The sequence below is a fragment of the Marmota flaviventris genome, chromosome 11, assembly GCF_047511675.1.
Source record: "Marmota flaviventris isolate mMarFla1 chromosome 11, mMarFla1.hap1, whole genome shotgun sequence".
Classification (NCBI taxonomy): domain Eukaryota; kingdom Metazoa; phylum Chordata; class Mammalia; order Rodentia; family Sciuridae; genus Marmota; species Marmota flaviventris.
The window spans coordinates 91,554,370-91,575,044 of NC_092508.1; the positions used below are offsets into that span (position 1 = coordinate 91,554,370).

At 36.1% G+C, this 20,675-nt stretch overlaps 1 protein-coding gene across 1 annotated transcript in view; it reads right to left on the reverse strand.

The window, feature by feature from the left end:
- Positions 1 to 20,675, reverse strand: part of Thsd7b (thrombospondin type 1 domain containing 7B) — a 705,560-nt gene that overhangs the window by 1,012 nt on the left and 683,873 nt on the right. Inside the window, exons 21-26 of the mRNA XM_027936850.2 lie at positions 18,104 to 18,263; positions 16,706 to 16,879; positions 16,508 to 16,603; positions 14,198 to 14,280; positions 11,754 to 11,946; positions 8,146 to 8,233 (exon numbers count right to left, since the gene is read on the reverse strand). Of these exons, the coding sequence (XP_027792651.2) occupies positions 8,146 to 8,233; positions 11,754 to 11,946; positions 14,198 to 14,280; positions 16,508 to 16,603; positions 16,706 to 16,879; positions 18,104 to 18,263 (794 nt within the window). The remainder of the gene's footprint in view (positions 1 to 8,145; positions 8,234 to 11,753; positions 11,947 to 14,197; positions 14,281 to 16,507; positions 16,604 to 16,705; positions 16,880 to 18,103; positions 18,264 to 20,675) is intronic.

The window sequence follows — 20,675 nt, forward strand, 5'->3', positions numbered from 1 at the left end:
TGCCTTCAGAGCCTGGCTCTCTCTTGGGCCATTCTCGGCAGGGACCCATCTCTTTTCTGGTCTCCACATATCTAGGCTACATATTTTATAGCAGCATCACTTATTTTTTGGATGCATACTAAGTGGCAAGTTCTGTGCTGAGCAGCTTACATCTTAATCTCTCCATAAACCCTAGAATGACCCTAAGAAGGAGGCATTAAGATTAACGTTAATTTACAAAGAAGGACTAGAGAGATTATTTACCTTCCCACAGGTCATTGGGTGAGCAGCAGAGCACAGATTTTATGGAAATCTAACAAGACCTAAGTTTTTAACCAGGTCACCACACATTCCGTATGTATGTGTCACTTATTTGGTACTTATTAGAAATGAGGAGTTTAAGGAGGCTGATACATAGTGGGATAGGGAGCAGGAGCATGGGAGAAATAGATGCACTCTAGATAGGGCAAAGGAGTTGGAGGGGAAGGGAGGGGACATAGGGTTATTAATGATGGTGGAATGTGATGATCATTATTATCCAAAGTACAGGTATGAAGACACGAATTGGTGTGAATATACTTGTATACAACCAGAAATATGAAAAATTGTGCTCTATATGTGGAATAAGAATTATAAATGCATTCTGCTGTCACAAAAAGAAAAACAACAAAAAAAAAAGAAATGATGGGTTTATCTGGATATAAATTAAAAACAAAAAATTTTAATGTGTGACATTTAGTGGCATTAACACAGTAACAATGTTGTCCACTGTTACCACTACCTAGGACCAGAACATTTTCCTCACCCAAAAGGTAATTCTGTTCTCACTGAGCAGTCTCTCCCCATTTCCATGTTCCCGTATTCTAGGGGAACCACTAACCAACTTTCTGCCTTGGTGGATTTGTCCATTCTGAATATCTCACGTCAGTTCTACCCTATGTGGCCTTTCATGTCCAGCCTCTTTCACTTAATGGTAAAATGGTGAAATTTATGCTATGTGAATTTTACCACAATAAAAAAGTTTGATGAAATAATAATAGGGAGAATCCTCTAGTTTAAAATGCTCACGTTCTAATTTAAGGAGTAAAATTAAGTCTTCAGGTTGATGTTTGAAATAAATCGCAGAAGTTAAAGAGATAAAAAAGGATATTTTAAAAAACTACTCAAAGGAACCACAGATCATCCAAGTGACCCTCACCCCAGTACCTGACATGTGATGGGTGTTCACTGAGGAGTTGCTGGGTGCATGGACAGTGGGTGAATGGCTCCCAGCCAGAGAAGCTAAGGAGAGGCAGCTGTGTGATTGATAGAATCCTCTGGAGAGGGAGTCTCAGCTTCCCATATCCTGCTTTCTAGGCCCTCTCCAGCTTTCAAGGGGTCTTACATAATTACCTGAATAACATCCAATTTAACTTTATCCATTTTAATCTATAAGCATGTTCCAGTAGCTCTGATTATATACCAGTCCAGGCTCTAGAGTGGATAATAAACCCAGCTTCATACAGCATCCTGATCATGCTCATGCACAGCATTTCAAGGTACAAAGAAGTCACACACGAAGTTGAAGTTGGGACAACCTGGAAGTGACAGTTGGTGTATCGACCCTGGTGGTGGTGTATGTTTCCCTAATGATAAAATGAGCATGACGAATTTTAGCTGAAGTGACAATAAGTATCTTCCCTTCCCACCTCTCCTGTGCTGTTTCTGTGTGTGTGTGTGTGGGGGGGGGTGGCGTGAGGAGAGGAGTGGTTGAGCACAGAGAAGAAAGGGGAAAGAAATGTAAGTGCTCTCAAAAAATTTTTTGCAACCCACCCTTCGCTGGCATTTACTGAAGGTTACTGCACAAAGAGAAATAGAGATTGATCATCTCCCCCTCCCTACCCCACTATGAATCGGCCTCCTTATATCAGAGAAAACATTTGACATTTGTTTTTTTTAGGATTGGCTAACTTCACTTAGAATTATCTTCTCCAACACCATCCTTTTGAACTCTAGGGCAGAGGGGTGGGAGGGAAAGGAAGGGGGCAGGGGGTTAGCAAGGATGTTGGAATGTGATGGACATCATTATCCAAAGTACATGTATGAAGACATGAATTAGTGTCAATACTTTATATACAACCAGCAATATAAAAAATTGTGCTGTATATGTGTAATAAGAATTGCAATGCATTCCACTGTCATTTACTTTTTAAAAATCAATTAAAAAAGAGATTGAATCTAAGGAAATGGGAGATCTAGAAAAAGGAGAGAGGTGGAACAATAAAGAAGGCTGTATATAGAGATAATAATATCACCTGGGGAGACAGGTAAACTTGGCCAGGCTCTGTGAACTGAGTCTGGGATATTCTGCTGAAAATATAAATAGATGTTTTTATGCCAGTTTCCCTGTGTGGACTTATGAACATTGTATCCATCTCTGGACAGACAAGAGGGCCTAGGACTTTTGGGGCCATGGAGCATGCTGGGATGGGTATGATTAGAGCTTTTTTAATTGTAGACCTTTCCATATCGTGTAATCTCTCCACTGACAGATTCTGAAAATCTCAACTTAGAATATGTAATATCTGAGAACTTTTATAGAATTTAAAAGAAATCAACATCTTCTTGAAATTAATCTCTGAATATGGTTGCACACTGCTGGCCATCTGTGGCTTTCCAAAGCTTCCTGGCCAGTTAAACAGCCTCCTAAAAAGAGGAGCTATTAGGAGGCTTGTTCTTGGAGCCTGTAGGGTCCTTTCCTTTTTCCTTACTATAATCTCTGTTTTTTTTTTCCCCACCCTTAAGGAATACAATTTTTGTTTTTGTTTTTTTCTCTCCAACTCTGGTATTAGGAAAGGTGGGGCCACACTAAATCAGGACCCAAAAATGCCTGGCACATAGGCCATCACCACCACCAGCCATTTGTGCCTAGCCTACACCTCTAATCCATCATACTCTTCCTTCCTGTTGAGCCAAAGTACAGCTCATCACTCTTCCTAACTGAGCACTTCTGACTGCCACCACTGCTGTTAGAGTTAGCACAAAGGATAAGACCATTTTCCTGTCCTAGCTGTGAGAGATCATTGACTAACACATTTGAAGTGTCCTCTTCCAGGGCCATTTATTTGCATTTTAGCAAAGCATAAAAACACATTCCGACAGAAGAGTGAGCTCATTGTGGACTGTCAGGCGAGCTATTTTACTTCTTAGAACCCTTGAATTCAGGCCATGAGGGCTCATCTTTAGGCAAATAGAGACTAAATAATTGGAAGAAAGCAGCAAAATCTTGTTTTGGCAGCTATTCCTGAAAGGCGAGCTTCTGGAAGTGCCACCACTTTTAAACTTGGAAAGAAATGAGAATTCTGAGAGCATGTTACTAAATCGTGCTGGGCAGGGAAAAATGGACACCATATCTGGAGTAACTTCCAGGCACTATGTCCTCAAGGGTTAACTACAAGCTCTCACCCAGTGGTCATCTCCACTAAATTGCCTCACTGATATTTATTTCCAGGGTAAACTGGGGCATCAGTGATATTTCTAAAACTCCTAATACTAATGGCAGATGTTCAAAGGGTTGTATATTAAAGCAAACATCCTGAAGAAGACTATTTTTCTACATTTTCTCAAAGCCATTTCCAAGTTTTATTATAAATTGCTTTCATCTAAAGTATATACCTAAGACCTGCCATATTACAGCAGTTCTCTTGTCCTAAGCCTTTTATTTGGGTGGAAAATAGAAAATCTCCAAAACTGTCATCCTGGAACTCTCCTGAAAGCTATTTAATAGGATTAGGTGCTGTGAAAACATCTATTTGGATTTCTTTAGGCAGCTCATATGTAGCAGTAAACGGCATATGCTTCCAGGTCTATAGCTTACTTGACCTGTGAAATCAGGAACCTGTAGGAAAGGTGACAGCTGGAGACATGACATTGAATCTGAAGTTTTCAGGATGACTCAAGAAACTATAGAGACTGAAAGAACAGCAGAAGTGGCTTCCACTCAGGGGTTAGGCAAACCTACAGTTAATTCTACCAGGTTGGTGACTGCAGAGATATTATTTAATTTCTCTGAGGATCAATTACTCACTCCAAAATAGGGATGACAATAGCAACATCTCATTAGACCATCATGAGGACTGTATAAGGCAATGTATATAAAGTGCTTTATGTGACATATAAATATTAGATTTTTTTCCTTGACATTTTCCTAAAAGCCATGTGTAATAAGTTAGTTTTCACTAATCTACTCATTTATTTCACTAATCTACTCATTTACTCATTTATTCATTCACTAATTCATGTGTTCAGTAGATAACTTTTCAAATGTCTGCTTTAAAAAATCAATAAAATATAGTTATTACATATTTTATTGGGCTGTATCTCAAAACACTTGGATGAAAATAAATGTGCTAAACATGAGAATATAGTTGTTACAGCCCCCCTCTGGAGTTCTTGGGGTTTAGTGGAGTTGGAAGAAGTTTATGAAAATAACTACAATGTCAGCATGAAGTAAATATTATAGGGGAAGAGACATGAATAAGTTATTGCAGACTGTTTTGGAAGAGAAGGTTGATAATTGAGTTTGACTGGAGGAACAGGTTGAATGCCAATAGCTGATGATGAAAAGTTCATTCTAGAGTAACCCATGGAAGCTATAGCCTTCCAAGGAAATTGGAAGGATAACTTCCTCAGTGCCCTAATATTAAGTTATTCCACCCTGAAAATGATCCCTAAGAAAGAGGTCTGTTCTGGTTCAGATGTGAGGTGTCCCCCCAAAACTCATGTGTGAGACAATGCAAGAACATTTAGAGGTGAAATGATTGGGTTATGACAGCCTTAACTCAATCAGTGAATTAATTCTCTTATCAGGATTCACTGAGTGGTAACAAAGCAGATAGGGTGTGGCCTTGCAAGCATGCTGATGGGGTACATAATTTGTATCTGGTGAGTGGAGTGTATTGCTCTGCTTTCTGATCATCAAACCTCCATCACACACTTTTGTCATGATATCTGCTTCAGCTGGAACCCCAAGGAATGGAGCTGGCTGTCTATGGACTGAGACCTCCGAAACCATGAGCCCCTAAAGAAATTTTTCCTCTCTCATAATTGTTTTTGTCAGGTCTTTTGTTCATGGCAATGAAAAAGCTAACTAAACCCACGCCTTATATCCAACTCTTATAAAATCTTTTATACCACATGGTGCAAAAAAGTTTCTTTTAAAAAATAGCCATTATAAATATAAACACAAAACACATAAAATGACCATGTCTCTTAAAATAGGTGAATAGGTAGTTGGGCATTAGAATGAAATCTCCAAGAGAGCAGCACAGATAGAAAGAAGCGCTATATCTCAAAACACTTGGATGAAAGTGAATATGCTAAACATCAGAAATCAAATTTGTGAATAAGGAGACTGAAGCAATGACAAAGTAACTTATGTGAAAGATGTGAATGTGGAATAAAACTGTTATGAATATAAAGTTAAAGACATTTAGTATTTTAGAATAAAATATTAATATATAATGAAGGATCAGTGATGGGACTGTAGAATTAAGCACATCAATTAAATATTAGAGCAGAAAACTTACTATTTTAATTGAAATGGAAACTTTTATTAATTTCACCTAATATTTTCATTTTGGGCATTTTATTTTCCTCAATGAGAAAATGAAGACAAATATATTTGGGCCCACACAGCACACTAGATTTTCCAGAATACAGGGAGTCAGTACAAAATGAAATTGAAAGAGTTGTTTGGGATCCGATTGTGAAGATTTTGGCTGATTGGTTAAAAACCCAGAACATGACTTTGATTTTGCTGCCAGTGGGATTAGATGCCACTGCTGTGTCAGTGGGAGAGGGCTGACCACCTGGAGCAAAGTTTAGGACGATTAATCCTGCTGTAGACAAATATGTGGCTATTATGCAATGCCCGGAAGGGAATTATTAAGGACAGGCATTGGAGATGAAGAAATAGAGAAGAGAAATAATATGCATAAATATGTATATTATTTGGTCCTTGGAAAATAAGGGGTAAGTTCTACTGATATGGGAAACTATGTTACCAGAATTCAGTGATGTAACAAATTAACCCCCAGAGACAAGTTATACAGAAAAGGGCATTACTAAATATTTGTTACTAAAGGAATGGATGAGGTTAATACATTTTTAAGTTGGAGATAATGGGGAAAGCAAAAATGGCAAAAATTTATGTGCAGCTACATGTTTGTTTTTTTCTCTTAGATAAAAAAAAAAAAAAAAAAAAAAAAAAAAAAAAAAAAAAAAAACTTGGGCTGGGGATGTGGCTCAAGTGGTAGCACGCTCGCCTGGCATGCGTGCAGCCTGGGTTCGATCCTCAGCACCACAAACAAAGATGTTGTGTCTGCCGAAAACTACTAAAAAAACTCTCTCTCTCTTTCTCTCAAAAAAAAAAAAAAAAACAACTTGTATAAATTCTACAATAAAATCTGGTTTTGGAAATGTGGTTATTAATAGTTAAAATTTATCCAAGATATTTTGTTTTTTTGATATATATATATATATATATTGTTGATGGACCTTATTTTATTCATTTATTTATATGTGGTGCTGAGAATCAAACCCAGTGCCTCACATGTTTGAGGCAATCTGTCTACCACTGAGCCACAACCACAGCCCATTGAGGATCTTTAAATGTTTTTTATTAGTGCATTCTACCTGTACATAATAGTGGGGTTCACTGGGACCAAATCACACCTGTACATAATAGTGGGGTTCACTGGTACCAAATCACACATGCATGGAATATAATTTTCTCCCCATACAGACCAATAGACTACCTGATTATCTTGTGTCTTAGTTACCTGTTACTTTAAGAGCTGTTTCCTGTATGTCAAACCTCCATGCCCTCTATTGCAATTTAGTCTTTTCTCCTTTTCCTAAACTTTTCTGATGATGAAAGTTTCTGGTCATTCTAAACCTCATACAAAGTTTTCAAATTCACATTTGATCATTAAGATTGGTTCTAGGTAGTAGTTGCCAAGCTTATCAATTGAAACATATAAACTGGTCAAATCATTTGATTATAGGGTGAATGACTAGCTGAAGACATTTATTACTTTTCACTACAACATTCTAGAAATGTTAGTTGGCTGGAAATCCAATTTCTAGGGAATCAATTTTTATCACAATAGGTGGCAGAAAGAATTAAAGTCATCTTATTTTCTTTGCCAACTTTTACTGACCAAGAGCAAAGATTTAAAAACCTGTGTAGCCTTGGAAACAGCAGTTGAGGCTAAATATACAAAGGCTAGATTTGAATTAAGATTTGGGTTAAAATTTTCAAGGAAGTAGTTTATGAGGCCAATGATGACTATGAATATCTTAATTTGTAGAAAAATATGAAATAACACTTTGACTTTATGAAAAAATCCTCAAAAATTATGCTTTGTAAGGCAATAAAATATTCTTAGCATACTTGAAACTGTTTAAATGTATTTACTTCTATATGATTTCAAGAGGTCTGCACATCAACTAAAATATATTCTATACAGTAAACTAATTATCATTTTCTGAGAATAATAATTTTTTTATAATTTCTATTAAGAACTAGTCACAGAATGGGCTTCCTGAGATTGATAATTAAATTTTCTCTTATAACCTGTCAGTGTTGACAAGTACTTGACTCTACTACTTAAGATGCAATAAGAGGTAGTTTAAACCAACTGGTTAGTATAACATAACTGGTCAAAATAGATCAAGTTAAAAACAAAATTTAAAAACTAGAATTGAGTAGTGTTTTCAGTTTAGGGAGCAGATTAGAATCAACTGGGCAGCTTTTATACACCCAAATGACACAGCCATACCTTAAATTAATTGAATTAAAATCTCTGGACCAATATGCATTGAGACTAAAACCTACTCTTCTAAATCAAAGTATTAAGTAGAAAATCTCTAATGAACAATTTTTCCTAGACACCTGGTATTATTCAAATACCAAATAAAATAAAACTATTTATATATTTATATATTTATGGGAGCAACACCATAACAATCCTCTATTTCAACTATTTAATCACTCTACTACTGGAGACTATGGTCTCAAGGATCCTATTATAATGGTCAGTGATCTTGAAATATGTTTGCTTTTAGTTTAACATACCACACATTTAAAAATAGAGTATATGTTTTTTACTATTTAGTACTTACCAAACAAGGTAGGAAGTAAATATTAGGAAAATCATGATAAGAAAACCGCCACCTGAAACGCCATAAACCCAAATTTTTACTCGGCCATCTGTTTAAGATAGAGATAACATAACAAGCTTAGCATAAGATGTCTACAGCATTTCAGACAGAGAGAGAGTGTGTAACATAATGTCTAACAATCATAAGCTGATTATCAGTTCAAGACTTGAAATGAACACCAGCACCTTAAGCCAACTGAGCACTCAACTGCATAAATTAGCAACATCCTGGTATTATCTGTGAATTGTTAGGAAGTGACAATGTTTTCTTTTGAACATCTTAAGGGATATGCGATCTCTACTAGAAAATCTCTTTGGGAAAAGACAAACTCCAAATTGTATTACATTGTACTGCTTTTCATAGAATTTTATAGATACAAACAATTTGATTTGCTATGTCTGACCTCTGTCAAATTGACCCTAAAAACATTAGGTTGTAACTATATGGCACTAAAACATTTATTTTGCTGAATGTTTTATTTTTCACCTAAACTGAGAGATTTGGATAGTTATAAGTATAGGTGGAAATACCAATAGGTGAAGATGCCAAGGGTAAATGACAATAACAATAACAACAAAATCAGGTAGAGATGTAAGCTATGATATCATCAAATATTTTCATAATGTGAAGGCAATACTTACAATCACTATTTCTCCAATCAAATCAATTTGCAGGAAATTTTGAATTTATTTGAAGTTGCTAATAGTCTTATGCATATCAGAAAAAATATTGCAAAACATTTTGACAACATAAAAAGATCAAAAATTATAATCAAAAGATAATCCTGAATGTCTCTTAATTCTGCACGCAAAGGAACTAGTCTGATCATTTGGCAGATAGGGTGTGGCTAGAGAAAGTAAGTCTCTGGGGGCTTATCTTTGGGGGTTATGTTTTGTCTCTGGTAAGCAGAGAGCTCTCAGCTTTCTGTTGCCATGTCTTGACTGCTTTTCTCCCCACACCATTCTGCCATGATGTTCTGCCTCACCTGGGGCCCAGAGCTTTAGAGTCAGTACCATGGACAGAACCTCTGAAACTGAGCAAAATAAACTTTTCCTCCAATACATTGTTCTTGTCAGGTCTTTTGGTCACAGAGACAAAAAAGCTGACTGAAACAACCACAATCACTTTCAGTTCTAGTACAATTACATATTATAGTTTTTGCTTATTGGACACTTTTAAGCCTTAGTGGGTTTTGAGTGCAGTAAGGATATTTTTCTATGATCATAAAACTTTTGATTCCAATTTCTCTGAAACACTAATTATGAAATGTCCTATTTTCATATTTCACATTGGCAACAATAAACAAATAAATGAATAAGTAAAAAGTCTTCTTTGGGCAAGAATGTTCTTTCTATCTCTTTGACTGTAAAACCTCACAGAGTTGATGTATTGGGATGATCCAGTGCTTTTAAATCCCCAATGTAGATACATGTAATGGTCCAAGACCTTTAAGTTGTGTTACTTTAAAATGAATTTAATGAATAAATAACTTTAATAAGCATTTTTATGATACAATAATGGATAGCATAACTACTCAGTCTATTATACCATTAAAGCAGTTAAAAATATATAGTAAAAATGTCTTTTCATCATTCTCTCTCAGTTCCCTACTTAGGAGCTACAACATTCCCAATTTGTATTTTCAGTTTTGGTTTGCATATTCAAGCATATGAATACACACACAAATTCATAACCTTCTTTGAGAACTACAAATGATGCATATCATTCCTTTTGATCTGTACTTTTTCCTTCACTAAAAAATAAAAATTCACTAAAAATATATGTCCATGTTAGTTCATAAAACCAGGTCTACCTTATTTTAGTACCCCTGTGAGATACCACTGCACAGCTATACCATATTTTTGTTTTTATATTATTGCATTTAAGAGAATTTTTTTCTAATCATTTACTATAACAAGAAATAATGTACTGAATATAATTTACATAATTCTTTTAGTATATATCTATATATCTGCAGAATGAAATATCCTAGAAGAAAATTTTAGGTCAAATCTATGATAGTATACACATTAGGATAGTCTTTCTTCCTGAGAGGTTGTTCTAATTTATACTATCAACAAACATATATTTATATGTATACTGCTATAAACACATGCATACATACTATACATATATGTGCATATACATATGCTTGTGTGTATATGTATACCTACACAGGTGTGCACATATACTCACACACCTTGTACTTTTGATACTCTAGTTAGACTCCGAGAGTCTATCTATGAGTAAAGATTAAGGACCTCACTTATGTATTTGAAGAGGACTTTACCCCAATTCTTTTTCTGAAATCAGGTCTAAGGGCAACATAATTTTCCCTCAAACTTAGAGCCACTTCTACTTTAGTCATAAAACTAATGAGATATTTTTAAACACTTTTTACTTTTCAAGACATGTAGGGAAATCAAAGTTCAAAAAAATACTGTATTCTTCCTTAAAAGTTGGTTGAGGTATATAATTCTCCAGTTAGATCCAGAGTCCTTTGTACCCATGCTCTGATTTTTGCTTCATTTACATATGTCATCAAGCCCCCATTGGTATGGTCAAGTCTTCAGGTCTAGAAGAAAGCCCCCAGGGTGTATCTGCCTGAGCTTTATCTCTTTCCTTCCATGCCCCACCAGTTACAACGAGTTGCTTAGTAATTAATTTATAGTATTTTGCTTCCTAGAAGAGTATGTGTGAGAGGCACAGAGACTCTTACTATTTTTTTCTGCCCACTTCACACAGTGGCACATAAACTCCTTAATGACCTGCCTTCTTCAAATTTTCCTATCACTTCTAGTGTGACCCTGGTAAAATTAGTTTGCAGTTTCCTCATTTCTCAGATGAGGATGACATCTCTTTAGACTGGAAGAATGTAATGATGATTCCTGCAACAAAGCCAGCTAGCACAGAACCACGGGGCACACAGCAAGCATTCAATACATTTTCTTTCCTATTCTTAATAAATACTAATTTCTTAGACCTGACAATCTGCAATATCTGGGACAATTTTGCAGGGCAGGTGCCAGTAGATTGATTTTATAGATGAGAAACTGAGACCCAGAGAAGTTAAGAGTTGATTGTACCTAATTACAAAACAGGTGAGTTTAAGCCATGATGCCAGTAAGGTCTGTCTGCCTTGAAACTGGTGCTGCTTCCTTTGGTGCTCTTACCATTTCACCTGTGTTTCTCAAACCAGACCATGCCTCTGAACATTTCCTACAAGTTTCTGACATTCTATTCCATTTTTTCCTTGAATTTCAATTATGCATAGAAATTTAGTTATATAAGCAGTGATAATTCACAATTAAAAGGATACCATTTTGTGACTTAACTCACAAGTGCTTCTTAGACTATGATTGACAGACTAATAATCATCCTTGAAAATATTTCACATTTAAGGAGGACTCATATCATACAACACTCCACATTTTAGAAACCTTGAGCTGAGCTATATTGCATTTTCCTCTCTCCTCTTCTTCCCCTCCACTCTTTCCATAATGAACCACAAATCAAAATAGGAACCCCCACAAGAAAATTTGCATTTCTTATTTATAACCGAGACACACCTGGATCAAGTAGTTGAAGGGACCATCCTTTAAAAATATCATGTATTTTTGAATTTACAGGTCTATTTTTCCCAGAAAGGTTTTTCACATCTGCTTTTTTATCCTCTGAGCCTGGTACTTTCATGCAGTAATCCAGGAAGCCATTTGATCTCATTATCTCTGTATAGCCCTTCTCACAACCACAGACTCCACCCTGTAGCATAAAAAGTATTTTTATGGTTACACAGTGAGTTGTGCAGATGAATAAGGAACAATTCGAATGCTGAAATCACTTAATTTTTGTACAATGTGTCATGACAATTTAGGGTTTTCAGCAACTGTTTTACCAATGAGATGAAAATCAAATATATAATTCATTTTTTTCTGAATTACAAAGTCAATATTAAATAAGTTGTCACATTTTTATAATGTGTTTATAATTTGGACATCTACCAAATATGAAATTACAGCTCTTTGTGAATATATTATATTAACTCTGTCTTCTCCTCCTCTTTTTTTTAGAGATGTTTATGACATTTAATCAAATCATATTTGACTGTCCTTGTCCCCCAATTGTTTTAGATATATGTTCATTGGTTCCAACCACCCCTTCCTACTGAAAAGCAAAGCAGTAGGGATTATGTATCTACTTTCTGCAGATTAGGTGCTCTCTGAAGTCTGTAATTACCACAGTTGCAGAATGCTTCTATTACCTCCTACAACTGCCTGCTAACTAGTCCCATCTATCCCTAGTCCCTAACTGCTCATAGGAGTGCAGTCCAAGTGGAAGAAGAGAATTTATTAAAGGAACATATCCAAGAAAAAAGTCATATATCTATTTCAATGACTCTTTCATGTAACAACTTGCGTGTCATATGACATCACCTTCCTCATTGGTACTAGGACATTGTGTCCTTTATATTTGTCTATGAAATTCCTGGTCACTTTCACATGAATGTCTTTAAGAAGTTATGATGAGGTATGATAGACATGGATTCCTATCTATCCTTGGAAGTGAATCTGAAAATAATTGTTCTTCTCCTAACAAACAAAAAACAGAGAATAGAAAAGAAACAACATAAGATTATATATCTCTACTCTGTCTTTGCTATTATGGCTTCTTACTAAAACTATTTATTTGACATTTTACGAATAGACCTTATCCTCTTCTAGCTAATGCCAATCCTCATTAGTCAGCCAGCTTTATTTAGGTCATTAATTGTTGACTAAACATATGATCTGAAGGAGCAATAGATACTGTAACTAAGTAAGACACCTTGATCTTTTCCAAAAAAGAAAAAGGTCAGAAAAGCAAATGTTGTAATTAGCTGCCCATCATTCGATACAGGTTGCAGTCATAAAATAATGAAAATTATCATGGGGGTTTTAGCTGGTTTTAATTGAAGTTACCACATGGAGTTCAATGGAGAGATCTAATTAAGAAAATGTGGATATTCTCAGCTATTAAAGCAATCTTTTCTAGGTGGATTTCTGAGAGAAAAGTTGTAACGAGTCAGTCCCCTGTGTCAAGGGTTCAAGGAAAAGAGCAATTTATGTTTTTATTAGAAAGAGAATCAAGGGAGTTGGCAGAAAGCTACAACTTCTATTTTGCAAACATCATTAGCCCAAATGAAGTTGTTACTTATCTTCTGCCTTTTTTCTTCTTCTATTACACCCTGAAAGCTTGCCCATTGTCTTTTCTATGGTAAAGAATTGACATATCTTTAAAGAATTAACCCATTTTGAAGGAGAAGAACCATAAAATAGGATTGAGTGCTAGCATTATTTTTAATCAAATAATTTTTAGAATAAGCACACTCTAGGAAAAAACCTGTTTCTTAAAAGAAATGTAATTTAACTTTTAAAGATTATTTATGTACTGCACATTATGAGTGACATTTATTTGAATACATTACACATTTTGAATTAATTCCTGAGCAGCAGTAGATAGGAGTTATGGGAGAAGAAGGGATGTAAGATTTCTGCTTGAAAACAGACACACACACACACACACACACATTTTTCAACCATGGCAACATTTAGCTTATTTAAAATGAACTAAAAATTCACTCACACCATAATCATCCTGGGGTAATAAATTTTACAAAATAATTTTATCAAATATGAACAGCATTTACATCTTTTAATGTAAATGTATGAAGGCTAAGAATAGAAGACATAAATCGACTAGTCCTAGTAGATAGAACTAATATAAATTAGATATCTGAAAGGTAGATTTGATGATTTGATTATAAATAGATTTATAAGGAAAAGACTGCTTTCCTTAATACATGTAATACTACACAGAATTTCTCATATCTGTGGTGAGTCCTGAAAGTGCCTCTAGATGGTATCATGGGCACATGGAACTGTTGCCTGGGCTGTAGCAGACAGGAGCACATCTAAATGCATATGTGTAACACGACAATTAAAATACCTGTGGAGGACTCCAGCATGTGGCTTACCTGTGTGCAGTAGGAGAAAGGTTTTCTGCAGGCTGGGATACACTGCCGAATAGCAGCAGGGCGTGCCTGAGGGGAGCAACCTCCTACAAAAGAAATACCACCATCATTTACAGATATCTATACAATAGAAAGAAATTTTTATATTTGGGAATATTTTTTGCCCTCTGGCTATGGTCATCTTATAATGATATTATCATTATTATTTTAAATCTACATATCAACAATGTGGTCCAGACCCATCTTATTGATTATACCAGGATGTGTTGCTTCAGATGGGGGATCTGCCAAAAGACAATGTTTATGGTGGAATTTTTTCCATGTTCAATGGCAATGTGGCTACATTTGAGGGAAGAGTCTATGTGTACCAGAATCAATAAAAGAATTGATGAAATGTCAATTTAAGTTCAGGAGCAGAAAATCCAGCTCCTGTAACCCAGCTAGAGACTAGGCTGATTCCAATAATCACATGCTAAAAGAAATGTTAATAGTGAATTGATGGGACCATAGTAACAAAACCTTTGGAAACTTTTTACACATGTACCAGCCAGAATAAATACAAAGAGCCACATATAGAGCCCCACAGAGATTTTTAGAAACAAATACATAAATTCTGGTGGCTGGGATCAGGGGACATCTGACAATGGACTTATAGGATATCAGTAAATCCTTTAGAGTAAATGGGTGGATAATGTATGTTTTTGTAATCTGAAAATAGTCTAAATACTGATCTTGCCTTCTTGAAATCAAGGCAGTACAACAGACATGGGGAAAAGCCTAGAGATAGACTGAAAACTTAACTTATTATTCAAGGGCAGTATTTCAACTATATTTATATAGTATTGGTTGCATTTATAGGTTCTAGTCTTTTTATTACCATAATTTTCAAGAAATCACATTTTATGATTTTTGTAGCTAGCCAACCCAAGGCATTGTAGGGAATACTCAGACCTACGTTTCTCATGAAGCAGCTAAGTTATCACTATTACTTCAAAAATAAAACAAATAAACCACACTGAAAAGAAAAACCCTACTATTGAGAATTAGCACTTGGATGTGAAACTGATAATTTGGATGTTAGTGGCCATAACCAACATTATGCTGTCATTATGTTTGGGAAAGGGGTTTCTACTCTTTAAACTGGTGATCTCCAAAGCAAGGTACCCCAGGGCACATCCTCCTGGGGACCAGAAAGAAAATATTGGAAATTACATAGATTATAAACCATGTTTAGAAATTTTAGGAACAAAATTAAGCTCTAATGAAATTTAGCAGATGATACTGGTGATCTGAGCTCATTCATCAGATGGCTGCATGCTGTGCAGAAGGACTACCATGCTGAGAACTTGAGAACCTGACCCTCATCATTATGCCAGCTCTCAGCACTCTGCAGAACAAGAGGTGCTTTTTGTACTCCTGGCCAGGAAGACTTACAGTATATTGAGTTTTAACAACAACTTACAAAATGAAAAGGTAGCTTAAAATAAGTTATTGTATGGATAAACTATGGATTAAAAGAAACATAAATAATGCAAAGACATGTAAACAAGAAAAGGGAGGAGCTGACATCCTTCTATTTCCATAGAAGCTACTCTCACCTTTGAATAAGCTGTTTGTCAGTGGCAGTACTAAGGAAAATCAATGTCAACTTCATTTGCCCTGACAAGAGGCATCAAAAAAATCCTTAAAATTATTGAGGAGACCATCTGTTCAATCAAATTGTATCACTGTTAGGAATGAGGAACCTTTTCTTCACTCTATTTTTAGGTACTAAATAATAACCATAATCAGCAAAATGTTCAAAACTAAGTTTACAGTGCATAAATACAAGCATCTGTTACAGTAAGAACATTTTTTTATCATCAACATAGACAATACTTAATTTTAAAATCTTTTTCAATTTTTTAATTTCATTTTTTAGTATATTTTATAACATAACAGCAAAGCAATGCAGGCTGATAATGTTGGACTATATCCTTAAAACCTTTTGACTGAGAAGGTACATGATTTAAAATTTTAGAGACCATTGTTTTGAACTAGCATCTATCGTTTTGGGGTTTTGTCTGAGGTAATAAAATTTAAGAACATTTTATTGTATTTCAGTTTATTTCTTTAGCTTATATGACATTTTATGGGTCTTCAAAAACAATTGTTTGCTTTTGAAGATGTCAAGGTCTAATGAAAATTTGCCAAAAGATCACGAAGCAACCTGCCCAGTCATCCTTTGTTTATAATTTGTAAGGTAATTCTTCTCACAAACTCCACACTCCAAGACCTTTGTGAAGTGTCCACATGCATATTAGGAAGGCATACCTGTGACATTCATGCCATCTGAACGTTGGCACCACACAGTTCGCTCATTATTGTTCCAAAGACTTGCTTTCCATACGTAGTGATAACATTTGCCTCCTGCAGGTGAACAGGGACAACAGAAGTTCTATTAGATCTCACTTCAAAACAGCAGAAGCCTCGTTCAATTAAGGACAAAGAACTGAAAAGTGCTCTGGGTACCTGTACAAGGCCGTGTTTCTAGAACCTGTTGGGGACAGGTGTCTTGATTCTCAAAAGACTGAATTATAAATGTCCTTGACCTAGATTGGCGGCCTGTAGTCTCGAAGCTTCTTCCATCTATGCAGGTTAATTCGCATGTGCTCCATTCTGACCATGCAGTTAAGTGGCAGTCTCCTGGACAGAAAGGTAGCGCAGGGTGGGAGAAACAGCGTGAGAACTGGCACTGAATAAAATCTCCCTGGACAGGACACATACAGAGATCTGTGGTGGAAGTGCAGCGTGGTGGACAGGTTCTAGGTACTGCATATTATACTGGATCAACATCCTAATTAGGAAATACTAAGAATGATCAAGTAATTCACAAAGAGGGGGCCAAAGGCTAGAGTGCCATCACTTTGTTTCAAATCACAGTAGCCATAGCTAGAGAATACTGTGTGTCTGCTAGTGGTAATAAAATTTTTAAAAGGGAGATGTAAAGATTATAGTAACTCAGTATTCAAAGATCAGTGTAACATTGTAAAATGGATGTTGATAGAAACCATATAAAAGAGAATAAGTAGGTCACCAGAATGAAATATCTGTTGGCCTAAAGAATATTTAATTAAACACTTTAAACATACGTAATTTATAAATGTAAACACATTTGCATATTAATTAAATGCACACGTTTGTGTGTGTACATATCTGTGTTTCTACATATTACATATACATGTATGTGTATGTACACATACACAGTATGTTATAAGGATATATTGGGTCTGGGGGTGTAATTCAGTGGTATAGTGCTTGCCTAGCAAGCACAGACCCTGGGTTCAATTCTCAGTACTACAAAAGAGAAAAAAAGAATATATTAAAACATCTTAAAGTTATTCTATACAAGTTGTGTTACTAGAATGAAAAACTCATACAGTTTATGTAACTAATGAAAACCTTCACATGTACACAGAACTTGAAGATTTATTGAATGCTTTCACAAATTCATAACCTTACTGATTACCAGACTGTCATTCCCAAGACTGATCCATTCATGGATTAAGTCCATATTCTTTGAGTGTTGGCCAATGTGCTATGGCTGTGAGCCAAACCCATTATCTGGATGGAGAAACCACTGCTCAGAGAGTTAGACTATACATGTTAGGTAAAACAACAATGAAGTGACAGAAACAGGATCCTTAGGTTTCTAATTCAGGCCTTTTTTTTTTTTTTCTTTCCCCATTTGTTTACTTCACCTTCATCAAAGCAGTTGTCTGTTCCAAAATGATAATCGCAGTTCAAAATAAATAAAAGTTAATTAAAAACTCCACTTTGATAAAAATAAGGCTTCTCCAGAAAAAAATGTAAATCGAAAAAATAAATAACATCACCATGAACGGTACCCTAATCACTTGGATCACATACCTGGGCAAGGCACAGAGCATGGCTGCTTCAGGATGCTGTCTTGAAAGGGCATTTCTCCACACAGTGAATCCTCGACATGGATAGGCGGATGAGAGATTGAACCATTGTGAACCATACAGGAAGGGCTGCGTACCTGAATTCCTTCCCCACAGTCTCCACCCTGAAAGAAGAAAGGACATTCCCAAAATTGCCCCAGTAATTAACATCTCAAAGTTTAGGTTCCACATGTGCCTAAGAAAACCTTAGTTGCACATTTCAGCAGTCTCCTCTTAGAAGTTCTCTCTCAGTTGTTGACAATACAGCCTCCCTGAGCAATATTTCTAGAGCTGATAAAGAAAATGAAGTAGACATTCAAATTTACGGCCATAGAATTTATGTACTCAGAATATGACTATTCATTGTGGAACTCAGCCAGAATTGACTAAACAAGTAAAAACAATACATAATTTGTGTAGGTGTATGTGGTAAAATGGCCTAATCCATAATTACCTCCCAAAAGAACATGTACAGCCACAGGGCACAAATTTCTCTTTCATTTTTCTTGTTTTTCCTTTGTAGAGAATTCAGTGCTTTCTTATATGGATTAGGTTGGGGTTTCCAGTAAACACTGTTTTTCTCTATTGCCTCAAAGAGTTATTTTTCTAGCATGCCTTCTGTGTCCAATGATAGTCTTTGAGGGTATTTTATACCAATCTCACTCAGATATTCTGGGAAATTAGAAAAATTTTGTATGGTTTCTCATAGAAATAGAAGCTTTTAGTGGTTATCTGGCCCAATCATCTGCTTGATGAAAGGTTCCCTATTATAAAATTTCTGGCAGAAACTCATGAGATGACTATCCTCATCTCAATTTTAGTCAGGTGCTCATACTTCAAATAAAGTCCATTGGATGTTTGGATAACTTCAGCGGATGGCTCTATTTTCACATAGACACTCTGGAAAACTGAGCCCAAGGCAAAGTTTTTATGCTAAGGAGGTACAATCCCAGGTTGGAAAGAGTGAGGGTCACAGTGAATGGAAGGGGGAAAGGAAGGGAGGCAAACACATTTAGTGAGCTCCCAAACTGGCCTCAACTTGATAAATCAGCACAAACAAATCTTGGATACCCAGAACACCTTCCATGCAGGTCATGTGGTACCACCATGTTTCAGTACTACCACCAAGAATGGGGAGGGGAGGGAATAATGGAGAGGCATTGAAATGCTAGCAACTCCTTGGTTCTAGTTCTCATTGATCATTCTATTATTAACTCCTCTGCACTTACAAATTGTATTACCCAGGTTCCACTAAGTCCAGAAGTTGGTGAAGAGTTGGAGTCTTTGTAATTATTACTGCTTCTGGGGTTGCATATGTATGTGTGTGCTGGGGTTGGGGGGAGACAGACAGACAGGCATCTAGTAGAATTTCAGGCCTACAAGTTCTCAGCCTTTGCCCTTTTGCTGTGCAGTCAGAGATGTGGTATACTACAACCCATCATTAGGTGACAGTCTAAGAAATCTAGGCTGCAAAACTGGGTTTGATCTCCTTCTTATCCCTTCCACCCTGTAGAAACTGTACCACATAGACCTTAGGAATGTTGTGATAGGAGAGAAAAAGGACCAACCTGGTCAGCTAAAGCAGTCAAGATAGTGTTGCAGGGCATGGAACCTGTGATCTACAAAATGATGGGTTAGCTGGGTACCAGCCAGGCCAAGGCACAGTGGTAACAGCTGCTGGGCATCAAGGGAATTTCATGGGCTGACTGCTTAAGGGGTAGGATGGCACAAAGTGGCTGCTGAGAAAGATTTTCAACATGAAGGGATTTGTGACTTAAGGATCTGCTGTAACCTTCATCCCACCCCCATCTGTGGCTTCACTTTCCAAGGTTTCAGTTACCCACACTTAAACACAGTCTGAAAATATGAAATGGGAAATTCCAGAAATAAGCAATCTATGTTTTGGATGATATGCCCTTCTAAATAGCATAATAAAATCTTGAGCCATCCCATTTCAGTCCTGCCCTGGATCTGAATCATCCATTTTTAAAGTGTGCCCGGGCTATATGATACTATCTATCTGTTAGTCAGTTAGCAGATATCTTGGTAATCAGATTTGCCATCTTGGTATCACAGTGCTCATGTCCAAGAAACTCTTACTTACTTAATAATGACCCCAAAGAAAAAGATTAGTAATATTTTCATGTTTTTGCAGTATTTTGTTATGTGTTCTATTCTAGTATTGTTGTTAATCTCTTACTGTGCCTGATTTAATTAAACCTCATTGTATGCATTTGTGCATGAATTCAGGCATTCACTGGGGAAGTTGGAATGTATCATGGATAGGAGGGGACTACTATATTGGCAAATAAGAATAGTACATTTTGGGGAAGTCAAAGTTGTAGCAAATTAAAGCCTAAATAACCTGAGGCAGCACATAAATCGGGAACATTAAACCTTCTTTTAGAGATGTTTTAACAGAAATTTTAATTGGTTTAGAAGGATAGCATCTTATTCTGCTCAAGCTGCTATAACAAAATACCTTGAACTGAGTAATTCAGAACAACATAAATTAATTGTTCACAGTTCTAGAAGTA